The sequence below is a fragment of the Globicephala melas genome, chromosome 4 (genome assembly GCF_963455315.2).
Source record: "Globicephala melas chromosome 4, mGloMel1.2, whole genome shotgun sequence".
In the NCBI taxonomy this organism is placed as follows: Eukaryota; Metazoa; Chordata; class Mammalia; order Artiodactyla; family Delphinidae; genus Globicephala; species Globicephala melas.
The window spans coordinates 144584966-144601848 of record NC_083317.1 but is presented as its reverse complement, the minus strand read 5'-3'; the positions used below and the strand labels follow the sequence as shown (position 1 = coordinate 144601848).

The window sequence follows — 16883 nt, the reverse complement described above, 5'->3', positions numbered from 1 at the left end:
CAACCCTGGCATGTCAGGATGGCTGCCATTGCTTCAACTCAACCAAGACTCAACAGGCCACAGTGAAGACATGACGATGCCAGAGAAAAGGGACAGCTGTAGGTCCAGGACTGGGTCTCTCATATAAAGACAGGGAGAGCATCTGCCCTTCAATGTGGGGAGTTTCCCAGAGAGGTCGGGGAGATTACTGAAAACTAAAATGACAGATATGGTATAAGCAAATTCAGTCCAGAGAGGCAACTTTGGGTGCGACGTAAATTTGTTCCTAAATCTATCCTGGGAAGTTTGCTTAAGGGACTTGGAAACATTTTTGGCGAAGAAGAATGGCATTAAAAAAATAGAAGGCACAGATAAGATGGAGTGTTTTTACCCAAGGCGTTTTACACAAACCCCTTCTCAAGGGCCCAGCAGTGTGTGATACGGATGTGCAGGGGACGCATCCTCCACTGCGTGGGAACACAGCCAGACATACCAACCATATGTATGAGGCAACCACACTGAGAACCACACGACTATGGAAAAGAAATGGTGGTGGCGGTTCTCAAAGCTGAGGGGTGAACACTAGCGATGCTACCAACACTGCCCACCCTCCTTCTCCTGGACACACAATAGGGCTGCATTTTCTTCCACTGGATTCGGTAGGGCCATAAGACAGAGGACCTTCGTGATGGCAGAAGACAGGTGGCCTGCATCCCAGCAGGGCCTCAGAACCACATCTACCCACAACATTTGCTGCTCCCAGGCGGCTTGAAGAAAAAGAAACAAGTGTTACAAACATAGGAAGTTTCACAAATGTACCTAAATCAATTTTTTCTATTTTATTTACATTATTTTTATATGTCCTTGTAGGAATTTCAGCTTTAATATTTTAAAATAAGTTGCTAGGGGCTTCCCTGGTGGCGCAGTGGTTAAGAATCCGCCTGCCAATGCAGGGGACACGGGTTCGAGCCCTGGTCCAGGAAGATCCCACATGCCGTGGAGCAGCTAAGCCCGTGCGCCACAACTACTGAGCCTGCGCTCTACAGCCCGCGAGCCACAATTACCGAGCCTGCGTGCTGCAGCTACTGAATCCTGTGTGTCTAGAGCCCGTGCTCTGCAACAAGAGAAGCCACCACAATGAGAAGTCCGTGCACCACAACAAAGAGTAGCCCCCGCTCGCTGCAACTAGAGAAAGCCTGCGCGCAGCAATGAAGACCCAACGCAGCCAAAAAAAATAAATTAATTAAAAATATTAAAAAATAAATACGTAAAATAAAATAAGTTGCTAAAATACGTAAACATCACTCTCCTTTAGTTTCCACCTGTGTCACAGGGGCGTGGCTAAAGTAACTGACAGTGGCCCACCCACCTGGACGTAACAGAGGCACAGGTGAGCTCCTCGGAGGTCACCATCCTCATCTCTCCTCCAATGCTCTTATTTCTAATACTGTGCATTGTAGAGAACAGGAATACTATTTCTTTCTTCTTTTTTTCTGGCTGTGCCACGTGGCTTGCAGGATCTTAGTTCCTCAACCAGGGATCAAACCCGGGCCCCCTGCAGTGGAAGCGCAGAGCCCTAACCACTGGACCGCCAGGGAAGTCCCAGGAATACTATTTCTGCGGCCCAGGGCTCATAAAGAATAAGATGGATGGGACAGAATCAAAGAGTAAAGGAATGCTGATCTAGATTTACTAATTAAAAAATACTCTTTTAGGTTTCTTAAACCACCAGGTCCATGATATTAACCCTGTGCAAACATCCCACACGTGGGTGTAGTGAAAGAAATAACTTCATTATTTGGGTTTAAAACCAAATATATCTAGTGGTGACAATTAGACTCTTTTAGGCTTTGATATAATTCACAATTTTGTGCAGAATCCTACCTGCCACAAATATTTACAGAAACAAGTTCTATATCTGTATGTATAATATATACATGAGGCTCGAATTTTGGTCAACAGGCAAGAATAAGCACCAAACACTCATTTAAATAGAACATACTTCCCACCTAACTCTTAAAGCAGGAAGTAATTTAAGACCAAAATACAAATGGATGAGGAATTTTACATTTGATTCCATTTTGGGGCAAATAACCACAATTAGTGGAATCGATTTCTAATACCCTCTCCCATAATTTCTGGCATTGGACTAATAACTCATAGTTTTTCTATCACAGTTCAATTTAACAAACGTACTAAGAGCTATTCAAGCATTTTAGCATAGTGTTTTTTTGGTTTGTTTGTTTGTTTGTTTTTTTTGCAGTATGTGGGGCTCTCACTGCTGTGGCCTCTCCCGTTGCGGAGCACAGGCTCCGGACGCGCAGGCTCAGCGGCCATGGCTCACGGGCCCAGCCGCTCCGCGGCATGTGGGATCTTCCCGGACCAGGGCACGAACCTGCGTCCCCTGCATCGGCAGGCGGACTCTCAACCACTGCACCACCAGGGAAGGCCTAGCATAGTGTTTTTGATGAGATCATAAACATGATATATTGTGCATTCAAGTGGAATAGAAGCCATCAAAAGACATCTCACGGAATACTGGGTCTATACATTTTCTAACTTAGGGGACCAACCAGTTGAAGGAGCATCTAACACAGCAGGACATGCCTGTGGAAACCAATAAATATCAAAAAAAAAATGCCCTCCTCAAAATGTTATTATTCTGAGACTAATTCTTTATGTTAATGAGGAGTAATGTAAACAAGGGCAGCGGCCTTCAAAAGTGTTTCTTGGCTGTAAGTGTGCCCACACTCCAAAGTCCCCAGATGCAGCAGAGCTTGTCTACAGTTTGAGTACAAAATGCAGAAGTGAGATCCACGCTGAAATTCTCATTTCCCTAAGGAGCAGTCAGATGATCCCTGCTGGGTTTGACTAATCAGGATAATTTTCATGATTTGGGGACTTTCCAGCCCGTATGAATGGTGGTGTTGTGTACTGAGAATGCTGCTATTTTCAGATTCAAAAGCACAGAGGAGAACTCGCGTTGTTTGATCATTCTAGTTTCTCCAAATTTGTTTAACCATGAAAATCCTTTATAAAACCAGAGCTTTCTCCCCGTCACTGACCTACCCCACATTTTTCCATCGCTCATTATTTTAAGGCTCACAGACCCTGAGAAGTACATTTTACATGCTCCAGTTCAGAGCTGCAGCCAATATAAAGGATTTTTCTTTTTTTGTTTTCCAGGCACAGAAAAAGCCTCCATGGAAGCAGAACTGAGAGGGTCACTGAAGATTTTGCTTTTCCTTATTGGAATATTTACTCTACAAATCCACTGATCTCTGTTATAAATGGAGCATTACATGAAATCCTGAGAGGGAGGAGGGGGCCCACATTAAAACCCAAGGGCTGTCTCAGCAACACCTGAGAACAAGCTAATAAGTTAAATTTACTGTATGTGCCTTCTCACATTTTGACACTAGTGAATAGGAAGCAGACACCCTGGCAGACAGGCCACCTTGACTGTACTGAGAAGTCTGACGACAAGCTCTATAAAAACAGTTCCACCTTGTACACTTATGCAGCCTGCACTTTGCTGCTTTGGAAATAAAACAAAACCAACCCAAACAAAAATGCCCCAGGCGACAGTGCCGGCCACAGAACTGGTGCCAGAAATCCGGGCAGGACGTTGCTAGCAAAGGAATGTCATCTTTTCAATATGGAACAAGGAACAAGGCTCTAATGGGGCAGGGCTGCCAGAACCCAGCCTTTCCCCTGCACCCCAGACAATGCGAGCATTGTGCGGGCAGGAGATGCACGCAGATTTTTATCCACCTTTCTAGATATTTTTCAGGGATGAGTTCTAGGGTCCAGGGAACACAACTTTCCCCCATTCTGGCGTTGCTTATCCATTGGACATATCTAGCCACCTTTCTGAAGCGGAAAAATACTGAACCAAAAAAAAAAAAAACAAAAAGACACAGCTCATAAAAGGCACAAGAGAAATTCCAATCCCAAGGAAACTATTATGACGAAAGAAGCCCAGAAAGAAGGAAATGGCTAGAGAGATGTGTGATTTCCGTGCTGTGAGCGTTGTGTTGTGCTCGTGTAACTCTTGTGCTTAAGGACGCACATTTTTGGTACAACACGAAAACAGAAAACAACTATCTCACACGGTGCTCCACAGAAGGGCTAGCAATCCTCCAAAGCTGGAGGAAGAAGTGGCTTTGCTGCCTTCATGGGAGCCGTGTGTCCATCTCCAGCCGTCTGCTTGCCGAAGGGGTTTTCTGGGGTCATTCTGGCTGCAGGTGATTTCTGCCTTGTGGGCTGACACTGCAGTCGAACCCCTGATAAAGGCCTCCCTCTACTGGGGAAGGCCTTCCCGGTCTCTCAAAACGTCAAAACCGAACATACTAGGGAATGAAGATGTTTAGGATCATAGACTTGAAAAGATAGTTTGATGAGATTCAGGGAAAACTACGGGAACAATTGTATAATGAACCCTTGCTGGTTTCCACAGTAACCGTGTCAGGATCTGCAACAGATTCCAAATCAAGGACGTGAATGGTAGATTGGTGCGTTTTTCTCACCTGTGAAATGGAAGTAAAAAAAACCCTCTTCCACCTACTTCTCTAATTTTTATGAGGATCAAATAAAACAGCTAAGGCAGGAACGCTCAGCTCTCCACTAAATTCACTATTGCGTTCCCATCGCTAACCACTGGCCTGTCCCCAAGCTCATGGCTAGACTCCATCTCCTGCAGCTGGCTTGGTGCTGCGACCGGGTCCTGACAGTGCCCTGTGCGCCCCCAGGACTGGCTTTCCCCTCCCCTGTGCTCTCCTTCCCAGTCTGCCAGCAGGAATCAGACGCAGCCAAGGGCCTAGTGGATGCTGAGCTGTAGCACAGAGAGCAGCCTGCCTTCCTACTCACTGTGTGCAAGAGAGGAGGGACCAGCTGGGGACACAGGCCTTGAACGGTTACCTGACGAAGAAATTCTGTACCAAACGTGCACACTTTGGAGGCCTTTTTCCTAACTGCAGCAAAGCTCAGCTGAACTGAATTCCATAAAGTGAAAGTGCTTTAGAAACCCTTAGAGGCAGTATAAGTGTGAGGTATTTTTCCTGTTTCTGTAATTTTATACAGGTCTGCAGGTGAGGAGAGAGGCAACCATACAGAGAGGGCAGACAAGGGATGCACAGCCTTGCCCTCGGGAAGAGCAATACAGGCGCTGGCAAAACAGGAGCGCCCTTGTTACCAAAGGGGAAAGGTGGAGAGGGGATAAAACAGGAGCTGGGGATTAACATACACACACTACGATATACAGATAACCAGCAAGGGCCTGCTATAGAGCACAGGGAACTCTGCCCAGTATTCTGTAATAATTTATATGGGAAAAGAATCTGAAAAAGAATAGATACTTGTATATGTATAACTGAATGACTTTGCTGTACACCTGAAACTAACACAACATTGTAAATCAACTATACCCCAATATTAAATAAAAATTAAATTAAAAAACCAAACAAGAGTGCCCTTGCCAGGTGATTCCATTCCTCATGACCTCTTTCCAAGACTTCAGCCAGGAGAAGGAAATATAGAATTTGAAGCTCCCTATTTAACCGCTCCAGTAAAAGGTTTAGGGAGACGGCGGAAACACTCATCTCCCCAAAGTAACTCAATCATGACTTATGATGGTGTAAAATCTATTTAAACAGAAATGATTTTCTGTCATAATTCTATCACTCTCAGGAAACCCCAAACCATATACTTTTATTTCTGTGACAAAAATACATTCTTGTTTTTGTTTGGTGAAATTATAATACATTGTCACAATTCATTTTTAGATGATGGTCTCCAGGAATTTTGTAAAAGTAACTTATTTCGCACCCTCCCAAACCCTGGTGGCTCCACGCTTGCTTTAAGTCAGAAACATCGTTTATTTTTTGCTAATTTTTTTCATTGACCAAAACTCCTTGAAACATACACTTGGGACATCATTGGGAGTAAGCCATTTTCAAGTCAACAGGTTAATTATGAATATCGGAGCTTGTTTCTCTACCGTATGACAAAGGGAGAAAGCTTTCCCAAAAATTACAGACTTGAGGCTTGTTTAAAAAAAACAGCAAATGAGAGTGTTCTAGATATTTTTAAACAACAAGCAGGCAAAGTAATTTAAACAAGCATTTATGAACTTGTAACTGTTAAAAGATTTATAAAGCCACGTAAAGCCACCAAATTAAATAAACTATTCTCACTCAGCCAACATGGGAAAACAAATATAGGGCTGCAGGAGAATTCAGAATTCACCCTCCACTTCCTGTTTATTCCTATATCAGAAGGAAAAAAAAGACAGATTTTTCCTGCTTTTTCAATCCAAAATGATTTCTCAAGTTAGAACAACATTTGTCCAGCAGCAGAAGTATTTTCTCCTTCTGTAGGAACTAAAACTAGAAATAGCCAGACTGTCATTTCAGCTGTCTTGATGTTTCTAGATATGAAGGTAGATTCTAGATGTTGAGATTGTTATTTTTTTTAAAGCACTAGAGCCCACAGCATTTTGGAGTATATCGATCTAGTTGCTAATCCTTAAGAGTTCGCTTAAAGACGGTATCAAAAAGAACATATCATTTGCAGTGAAGGGCTAACCTTGAGGTGAAAAGCAGAAATTACTAAGGAAATGAGCTGGATTTTGGCCACCCAAGGCCTTGTCCTGTTCACAAATTTCATAAAAATGTTCATGAATATATAATCACAAACCCTATGTATTTAGATGCAATTCATTATATAATTAGATAGAATATATAAAATTATACCACTATGTGCATTACCATAGAATTAAATCTTATTTATTACATGTCATTTATTACTATATTAATTACTATAGAATTAGATCTAATTTATGATTAAAAACACTTATTCAGGCCCTACTATGCACAGAGCATTACGGTTGGCATTGGTAATAAAGCTCGGACAAGAGACCAGCCCCAGTCTTCCTGCAGTTTACAGTGTGACAGAGGCTGGGAGCAAACAAACAGCTGCATAATAATAAGTTAATCACATGACTCAGCCATAAAAAAGAACGAAATCATGCCATTTGCAGCGACGTGGATGCAACTAGAGATTGTCATACTGAGTGAAGTAAGCCAGACAAAGACAGATATCCTATGATATCGATTATATGTGGAACCTAAAAAAAATGATACAAGTGAACTTATTTACAAAACAGAAACAGAGGGGCTTCCCTGGTGGCGCAGTTGTTGAGAATCCGCCTGCCAATGCAGGGGACACGGGTTCGAGCCCTGGTCCGGGAAGATCCCACATGCTGTGGAGCAACTAGGCCCGTGAGCCACAACTACTGAGCCTGCGGTCTAGAGCCCGCGAGCCACAACTACTGAGCCTGCGCGTCTGGAGCCTGTGCTCCTCAACCGGGGAGGCCGCAACAGTGAGAGGCCCGCGCACCACGATGAAGAGTGGCCCCCGCTTGCCGCAACTGGAGAAAGCCCTCGCACAGAAACGAAGACCCAACACAGCCAAAAATAAATAAATAAAATTAAAAAAAAACCAAAACAACAAAACAAACAGAGTCAGAGATGTAGAAAACAAACTTACGGTCACCAAGGAGCAAGGGAGGGGAGGGGTAAATTAGGAGACTGGGACTGACATATACACACTACTATGTATAAAATAGATAACTAACAAGGACCTACTGTAGAGCACAGGGAACCCTACTCAGTGCTCTGTAATGGCCTCTATGGGGAAAGAATCTAAAAAAGAGCAGATATGTGTCTATGTATAACTGATTCACTTTGCTGCACAGCAGAAACTAACACAACATTGTAAATCAACTCTACTCCAACAAAAATTAATTAAAAAATAAGTTAACTACAGCTGGGTTAAGTGCTACAAAGGAGAACAACAGAACACGTGAAAGAGAAGGACCTAATGAGGGTGCCAAAGAAGGCTGCTCTGAGGACACACAGCAGTGAGCCCTTCTGAGCGTCTTTCATGCCCGCTGATCCCCAGATGCCTACACAGGGCTGTGCAAAACCAACCTTAAGAGAAGGGATACGTTTCCACATTTCCATGCAGTTCTTCACGGACTATCCCAAGTTCCCTTGTTTTCAGATTAGTCTTTAATTTTTTCCTGGAACGCTCCTCTCCCCTGCCTCACCTGGAAAATGCTCACACGTCCATAAAACCACCTCTTCTGTAAAGCCTTCCCTGGAAGTGTCAGAGGGATGCGAGTCTCCTTCTCTGCACCCGTCAAGCCCTGCAACTCCAAGTGTCACAGCACACGGCACGTGCACTAATTTTCTCCTTGCCCGTACATACACTCATCCTCTCACTCAGTAAATATCTTCTATGTACCTATTATTTAACAGGCACTGTTCTATGTACTTTCTAAACATTGGGACACAACACTGGGAACAAAATACATAAAAACTTTTAATTTCTGTACCTAGAGCCTGTCTCATTGAAGGTATTTAGTAAATGTCTGATCAATGAGAGAATAAATAAGTTCTCCCTTGTTGGCCAGTTTTATAAAGGAGGACAGCTCTTTGGGCCTATGAGGGAACCTACTCTTTTTGGTTCAAGGACTGAAATAATGAACTTGATGGCAGGCTTCATAATTCAGCTTTAGCTACTACAGCATGCAGACATTGTCCTGTTTTTGTTACTGTCTTCAGTGTGTTATATTGTTCTTGGGACTGGATCTTGCAGCAAACCCCTAAGCAGAAGCAACTGTGAAGGGCGGGCAGAGACTGGAACGGTCTCCAAAGAGAGCATAATGTTCATGTTTATGGATGCTGATTAAAAACAAAAAAACAATGTCATCTTAAATGGCCTCGGTCAAATAAAATCACCAAGCACGTTTATAGTATTTAATAGAGTTCTAAAATTAAGTGCAGACATCCATCTTCCTGATTGCAAAACTCTTTGTACTTAGCGCACTACTTGCCGTCTGCCAGGAAAAAAACCCCAAACCAGCCCAGTGGCCGAATGCTGTCCTGGAGATGAGAGCCTCCTTCTTCAGAGGCAAGGAAAACAAAGGCAGATAAGAAAATGGATGAAATGAGCCCTGAGGGACTGAGGGGGCTGGTGGAGTTTACACTCTTCAAGGCTGCTTTAAATAGCAGGCTACCAGCGTGACCACGATCAAGCATCCCTCTGTGCCTCATGGGCTCCCCACGTGGGCTGGGCGCTGGCTCAGAGATGGGAAGTTTCCACCCACCAAGGGCAAGGCGGAGAAAACAAGGACTCAGCACCATTTGGGAGTGTGCCCATGGGTGGAGCCCGTGTGTTAACTGTCCCTCCTTGGGAAAGACTGCCTTGCAAGCTCTTCCTTCTTTTACTTATTCATGTAAAATGTCATTTCTTTTATGAAATGATCAAGACCATAGGGTTGTTTCCCTTTTGAAGTATGCTCCCACCTGTTTTTGTTTTTCATCTGTTGCCCCATGAAACCCCCAAACTGGAATACAACACACCGCTGCTTCCTACCCACTGTTTCAGTGTGGCTGAAGCAGTGAGGAATTTTCCAGACTAGGATTGAAATCCAGCTGTGTGACCTTGGCCAAGTTCCTTAACCTCTCTGAACCTCAGTTTTCTCATGTTTAAAATGGTGGTCATAAAGCCTAACCCCCTGGAGGACTGTTGTGAGAATTAAATGAAATATAAGTATAAAATGTCCCCACGCCTGGTACAGAGAAGGTATCCAACAAGAGCAGTTTTTTCCTCCCCCGCTACTCACCCCAGACTTGTAAACACCAGGGACTCCCACGCCACACAAGCTATTCCTAACAAGAAATCAGTGCACTTACTGGGTTCACTGTTGTAGTGTTTGCATTTGGCGTAGGACGGGGTTCAAACTTGTGGATTTGTTTTAGTTTCACAGATTTGTTGAAGCCCAGAGAAGTTAATGGACATAACAAAGAAGGGAAGAAACGGCCCTAGAATCCAAGTTCAGTTTCTGACCTAAAATACCCCATTACACAGCCGGCTCCTTCGCAGACATGAGCTCTCTCCTGCCTCCCTATCAAATCAGGTCCCCCTCCGTTATTCTTTACCAGACCATCCTATTCATTTTCTTCCAACTCTAAATTGTTTGCCTGTCTTCTGCCCTTGTTCCAGAAGGAACCTGTCTGTCACATCCACTGCTGCATCTCTGGCGCCCAGCACTGTGGCCCTGGAATACAGTTTTTGGAAGAGAATTCTGCACAAAACCAGGGCATAATACAAGAAGGTATGTCAGCAAATGTCGGCTCTGGCATCCTCACCCTTTTGCAGGGTGACTGTGCCACTTTTCCCCATAAGAGGTGGTGTTCACTTCTCTACCCACTGAATCCAGGCTTAACCACGCTGGGCCAATGGGACACTAGCGAATGTGATGCAACCAGAGGTTTGCACACTGGTGCTTGTCCTGTCTTACTGATGGGAACCTGCCCACCACCACATAAACAAACGCAGGCTAGGTTCACAGGTGAAGAGCCCCAACATGGGGAGAGGATCCAGTCATCCTGTCAAGGCCCTGGTCATGTGTGTGAGGCCATCCTAGGCCCACCTGGCCCAAGCCAAGCCAGCCCAGACAAGAAGCTCTGCGCAGAATTGTGACAGATAATAAGTGCCATTTGTTTTAAGCCAACAAGCATTAGAGCTTTTTGTTAGGCAGGAAAAGCTAACTGATACGGAAGATCATAAAATACATCCCACAAACCGCTCCAAAGTAAGGTGCCAGGTGTTTCTGGAAGTAGCTCACTTATAAGGAAATTGCTAATTTCTGGCTTTGGATTGACAAGGAGGTGCGAGCTGAGCAGGAATGAGAGGTGGAGGAACAACTGAGAGGGAGAGTGGTCCTGAAGCTGTTGCCATGGTGCCCGGGCAGGCAGGGATGGCGAGTAGCCGTCCTAGGCCCACAGTCCACCAGAAACAGCTGCTGCCGCCTTTGGCATGAATGCTTTGGGCCATCAGCTTCTGAGTTTTAGAAACTAAAAACAGGACATATCACCATGTACTTTTGCAGAGGTCAGGAAACTAGGCCCAAGGGCCAAACATGGTCCACTGCTTGTTTTTATAAATAAAGTTTTATTGGAACAGAGCCATGCCTATTCATTTACATATTGTCTATGGCTCCTTTCATGCAGCAATGGCAGAGTTGAGTAGCTGTAACAGAAACCATATGGCCTTTGAAGCCTAAACTACTTACTGTCTGGCTCTTTACAGAATCAATTTGTAACAACTCCTGTACTAGGTAATCAGGGGAGGTTCCACGCAATGGCTGGGTCTTAACCTGAGTCTTGAAGGAAAGAGGCAGTGTTGATTTGGGCACAAAGGAATAGGGAATTGCTGAAAGAACATTACAAGAAGGAATACTGAGATTATAACCAATGTTACATGACTGTGTGCAAAAGTGATTATAATAATTTCATGACAGTACAAACAATAACTAAGCAGATATACCACTTACTATGTGCCACGTATATGCTCTATAGTCACTCATTCTATCCTCACAACAATATTAGATGGTAGGTGGTATTATTATCTCCATTTTTCCAATTGAGAAAAGAGAGCAACACAGAAAATGAAAGATGCTTGCCCAAGGTCACAAAACTACCAAGTAGCCTAGCCAGGATTCAAATCCTGGTGTTCTCACTCTAGATTCCATACTCTTTGAAAGCTACAAAAATGGAAATGTAAATAGGATAAAGGCCAAAACTGTGCATAAATTCTAGCTATGAGCAATGAGATTGTCTCTTAAAGACACCTGAAAATCAGCTTTATTACTTTATATAATGAAACGTTCTTGGCTAACTATACCACATGTTCATTTTATGTACCCTTTGTCCCCTATAAAAATTTGCCATTTGTCCTGTTTAGCTGGAAATCCCCTAACAGGACATCACTATGGTACAGCTAGTGGTTATGATGCCATGGTGATGCTGTGTCAACACAGCAGCCACTGGCCATTCCCAGAGGTAGCCCACAACCCATTCATTAAATTCTGAGGTTAATACTGCCACTTGGTCCCTAGGGAGACAGAACATTCTCTTCCCCAAACAATAGTCAATACGGTCATTCTGGTCATGACAGGCGGAAGCTACTGTGGATACTCCTTTTTAAAGATGTAAATTGGGTTCTGTTTGGGAATCCTACTTTACAGCAGGGGATCCCAGCCCAGAGAAGTGATCTTTGATCTCCAGCCAAAGGATGGGCCAGTCCTTACAGGTCAACTGGGGGCCCACGGTGTATGTGCTGTAGCCCAAAATGGTATCATGCCTGGGGCCCATTATAAACAACCAAACTAAAGATAGGCAGAATTCCCGAAGAGACGTTGTTTCTTGATTTGTTACCTCATAATCACAGGGAGAGAGTTCTAACAGATAGTCTTCAATGATACTAACTCTTTATAGACTAACAGAGCTCACATTGATATACCTCTTTTAGAGAGCATCCTGGCAATTCGTTGAAGCCTTAAAAATGTACAGAGCCATTGACTTAGAAATTCCACTTCTACTAATTTATCCTAAGTAAATTGTCAGAGATAAACATGAAGGCTATTTATTAAAGCATTATTTATAGTAGAGAAACACTGAGAACACCTCAATTGTACAACAGGGGATTCATGAAATATATTACGATATAACCATAAACCACATTAATGGCATAGCCATAAAAACTATGCAGTTGTTTAAATTTTGGTCATGAAACATTATTAAATTTTAAAAGAAAGTTAAAACCAGTATACAACATAAAATTCTATCCTTGTAAAAAAACACCAAAAATAACAAGATGCACATACTAATAGAAAAACAGGTTTAACAGGGGTTTTTCTCCCAGGCTAGAACTATGGTTATTTTAATGTTCTATTTTTTTATACAATAAATTCTGCATTGTGTTGGTAATTTTTAAAATGATAACAAAAGTTATATTTAATTTTTTTAATATATTTATATATATATAAAGTTATATATTTTTTCCTTTGGCTGTCACATTATACTTTTGCTTTCTCATGTTTTTCAGTTCTATGAATTTTGTCATGTTTTCCCAGCAAGCCAAAATGCAGACCAGTCTTTCTCAACAACCAGGGGGAAAGGCAGTCCACATTTTCAGAGACCCACCCATAGTTCAAAAACCCTTTAGTCGGACAACTGGTTGGCAAGCTCATCTGACTGTTTTGGGCTTATAGTTCTTTATTAAAAAGGTACACCCCAACAGGACTCTGAACAGCTTTACCAAGTTCATCAAACTTGCTTGTGCTGCTATGGGTTTTGTTTTTGTTGGGGTTTTTCCTAAAAAGAGACAGAATCCCAAATTAAAACAAGAGGTCAGGGAATTAGCTGACTAAGAGGTGATTAAAACAGTCTGTACTTTACAGAGTGTGAAACTGCTTAATATGTAGGTAGGGCTTGGGATCTGGCACGAGAAGACACGCTGGATAATTTCTTTTCCCAGGACATAAAAGGAGCAGGTAAACTGAGTTGTAACGTCCCTCATTAAGGTTTCTGGTCATGAGATGACAAAGTTTTTTGAAATAAAGGAGTGTCTTTTCATTTAACTTCCAAATGAGCACTAGACAATGATTTATTTATAGATTGCACAACAAATGGACGGAGTGAACTGGGATTCTGCTGAAACCTTCCCAGATCTCAGGATAAATTTAAGTAGGTTCAGCGAGGGGTTACCAATAATAAAGCACTAATTAGATGCACAGATGCTTTGCTTTTTATCCAGCTGCCAACTGGTTGCCGTGTTCTATTCCTTGACCACCATATCTGAGGCTACTGGAAGAAGGGGCATTCCTTTCAAACCAATACAAACCCAGAAGAAGAGATATTCCTAAGGCTGTAATGAACTTCTCCAAACCGGCCTCACCCTGTAAACAAATTCATGTTTATTCAAATGATTCGAAAAGGAAGGAAACCTCGCATAATTTCTTTGAGGGGCTGACACTCAGGCGGTTCTTCAAGCTGTATCTTTCAGCACCCAGGATGTGTCAGGCTGTGTGTGAGGTGCAGCTGGGGTCCCGGGTCCCAGGTCCCGGTCCACTCTGTTCCCAGGCCATCAGACGTGCTGGGCGGGAGACCGAATGCAAAAACGGCCCCAGCTGTCCTCCCCCTGTATTCCCGCCTCTTATCTTGTGACTTGGAAGCTCCTCCTGCTAAGAAGTTGAGTTTATGTTCTTACCTGTTGAGTACAGACTGGCCTTCTGACCTGCTTTGGAATGTGTCAGAAGCATGAGTGTGTCCCTTCCGAGCCTCTGGAGGACTCGTGTAGCCCGACTCTCTCTTTTGGAACCCTGCCTGCAAATAACTGGGGCCAGCCCGACGGGATGAAAGGTCCCCCACCAACCGGCAGCACCCTCAGAAGCAGAGCCCACCAGCTAACCTGCGGTGGACCTGGTCCGTGTGGAGCACGGCTAGGACCACACGAAACCCCCAGAGGAACCTGGCCGAGAGCACCGGCCCGTGAGTTGTAAGCCAAATTAACAGTTGTGGTTTCAACAACAAGGACCTCCTGTACAGCACAGGGAACTCTGCTCAATATGATGTAACCACCTAAATAGGAAAAGAATCTGAGAAAGAATAGATGTGTGTATACGTATAACTGAACCACTTTGCTGTACACCTGAAACGAACACGACGTAGTGAATCAACTGTACTCCGATATAAAATAAAAAGTTAAAAATAAATTTAAAAAAAGGCTGTGGTCTCAAGCCATTCCTTTTGAGGACTGGCTCCTGACCCATGCACGCAGTAAGTGCTAACTCTGCTCAGCTAAATACAAAATGCCTTGGAGCAGCTGGGGGCAGGGAAGGAGGCTGTAATGCTCCAACATGTCTGCAGTGATCAACGCATCACGCAGTTTTGATGCATAAACAGCACACCTGGAAAAAAAAAAAACAACAGCACACCTGAACTGCCATCGGCGGGAACAGAGAGAAGCCGTGTTATCTAGGGAATGGCTGGCTCAAAACAGCCACAGATCCTTTGAAAGACTATCTGTGGATGAGTTGGATTTGCCTGTGAAGTCATTCTTTGTTTCTTTGCTCTCTTTAAAAAAATAAGAAGCTCTTTCACTTAATTAAGCCTGTTGGACTCGATTACGATTGTCTAGTTTGATTCAAAGCAGCCACATAGACTCTCTGACACATGTTCAGCCTCCATGACTCTGTAGGCTGGAATTTTAAATCCAGCTCCCCTGAATTTATGACGCACGCACACACAGTAGCAAGTCCCCACAGGCTGAAAATCAAACTGTAATTCAAAGGCCACAGGGCTGAGGAAACAGCCAGAAGATAAATCCCCATTTCAACCTTGGATTCTCTGCAAGTTGATTCAGGGGATTGTCAGTCATATTTAAAGATGAAATAAAACTACAAAGACACCAGACGGCATGTTCTAAAGAGAAATAGGGGATGCTTTTCAGGACGCCTTCAAAAGGCTCTTGCGACCTGAAAAGAACTGTTACGGGTTATTTTAAGGGCCCTGGAACATTTGGCTCCCATCAGACATTTGCAGAAGTTTCTGAATTAACTAATGAGCTCTAAGGAAGAAATGAAACCATCACACACAACCCAGAGCACCACGCCGATTGGAGGTGACGCGACAAGATATCAAAGCAGCCCAGTCCTGGAGCTGGGCACTCACCTTACACCCCTCGCAGGCGCTGACCCCGTAGTGGTACCCCGATGACTTGTCCTGGCAGACGAAGCAGGGCTTGTACACCCGAGGGGGAGGAAGTGGAGACGGAGGGCTCGGGACCAGTTCCTCGGAGCTGGTGCTCTGTGTTTCAATCGCTACGGTGGAGATGGGAAGGGGGAGGAAAAAGAGAAAGCGTATTTCAGTTCATTGCTTTTTCACCAGTGAGTTCATAGGCCTCTGCCCCCAATTCAGCAATAACATAGCAAGGATAGGCCCACAAAAAGAGCTGCCAGTGTAGGCACTGCAGGGCGATCCTGACTCTAACGTGGTATTGACAGTTTACAAAGCAATCCCCTACGCCTCTCTCATTTGCAGAGCACCGTGGCACCGTGAGGGAGATGATTTTATCACCATTTTACCTCCAAGAGAAACAGAAACTCAAGGAGTGCAATGACTTGTCCAAGACCCACTGGGCAGTGGTAAAGCCAAGATACAAAGTCAGATGTTCACTGCACACCCAGGGCTCTTTCGACTCTCGTTCCCCCTAGCTTCCAGTTCAATTAGAGTCTCTGAAATGACCCGCTTGACCCTGTCTCTCACTTAACCAAAAGGAACTTTCCTTAGGACAAAGGAAGAAAATGCCCAAAGCAGCCATTCAACAAGGACACGGAAAGGGCCGTCTGCACGCGGCCAGAGCCGAGATTCACTAACAGCAGTGGCGGCGAGACCTTTGCTACTCAGAGCCCTCCTTGGGCCAGGAGCGCCAGCACCACGTCAGAGCTTATTAGAAAATGCGCTATCAGGCCCCAGCTCAAGTCCGAGGAGTCAGATCTACCTCTTAACCAAACCCCCAGGTGACGGAATGTACACTTAATGTTTGAAAAGCACTGCATTACATTAATGATGGCATAGCCTGACGTTGCTTTTCAGTCTAGACTTACAAATACGCGATCCCCCATCTCATTATTTAACCACCCAAAATCCATGAGGAATAGGAATTTATAGAACTTGAGACCTAGGTATTCTCCCATCCCTACCCTCCAGATTTATGCTCAATGTCAAAGCAAGACCTGGCCCTATTCCTATAACAGGCAAAACTGCTCACAAAGGATGAGGAAGTGGGGAAGGGAGGGGCTGAAAGTGGTCAAATAATGTTCCAGAATCTTCCAACCTCCAATCACTTTACAATACACAGCATATTTCCCAGAGTATAAAATTTCCAGTTGTTCTACTGTTCACCATCTCCCAGATTAGCTACTCTACCCACTGGATTGTCCGATAGCCAAATTTTCAGCAAGTCAGCTCTGCCCCCTACACGTACTGTTA

General features: G+C 44.0%; 1 protein-coding gene across 5 annotated transcripts in view; it reads right to left on the bottom strand.

Annotated features, from left to right (window-relative positions):
- The window catches only part of RARB (retinoic acid receptor beta), a 782786-nt gene that overhangs the window by 139018 nt on the left and 626885 nt on the right, over nt 1–16883 (bottom strand). For all 5 annotated transcript variants that reach the window (XM_060298661.2, XM_060298662.2, XM_060298664.1 and 2 more), the window contains one exon: nt 15564–15712. In XM_060298661.2, the coding sequence (XP_060154644.1) occupies nt 15564–15712 (149 nt within the window). The remainder of the gene's footprint in view (nt 1–15563; nt 15713–16883) is intronic.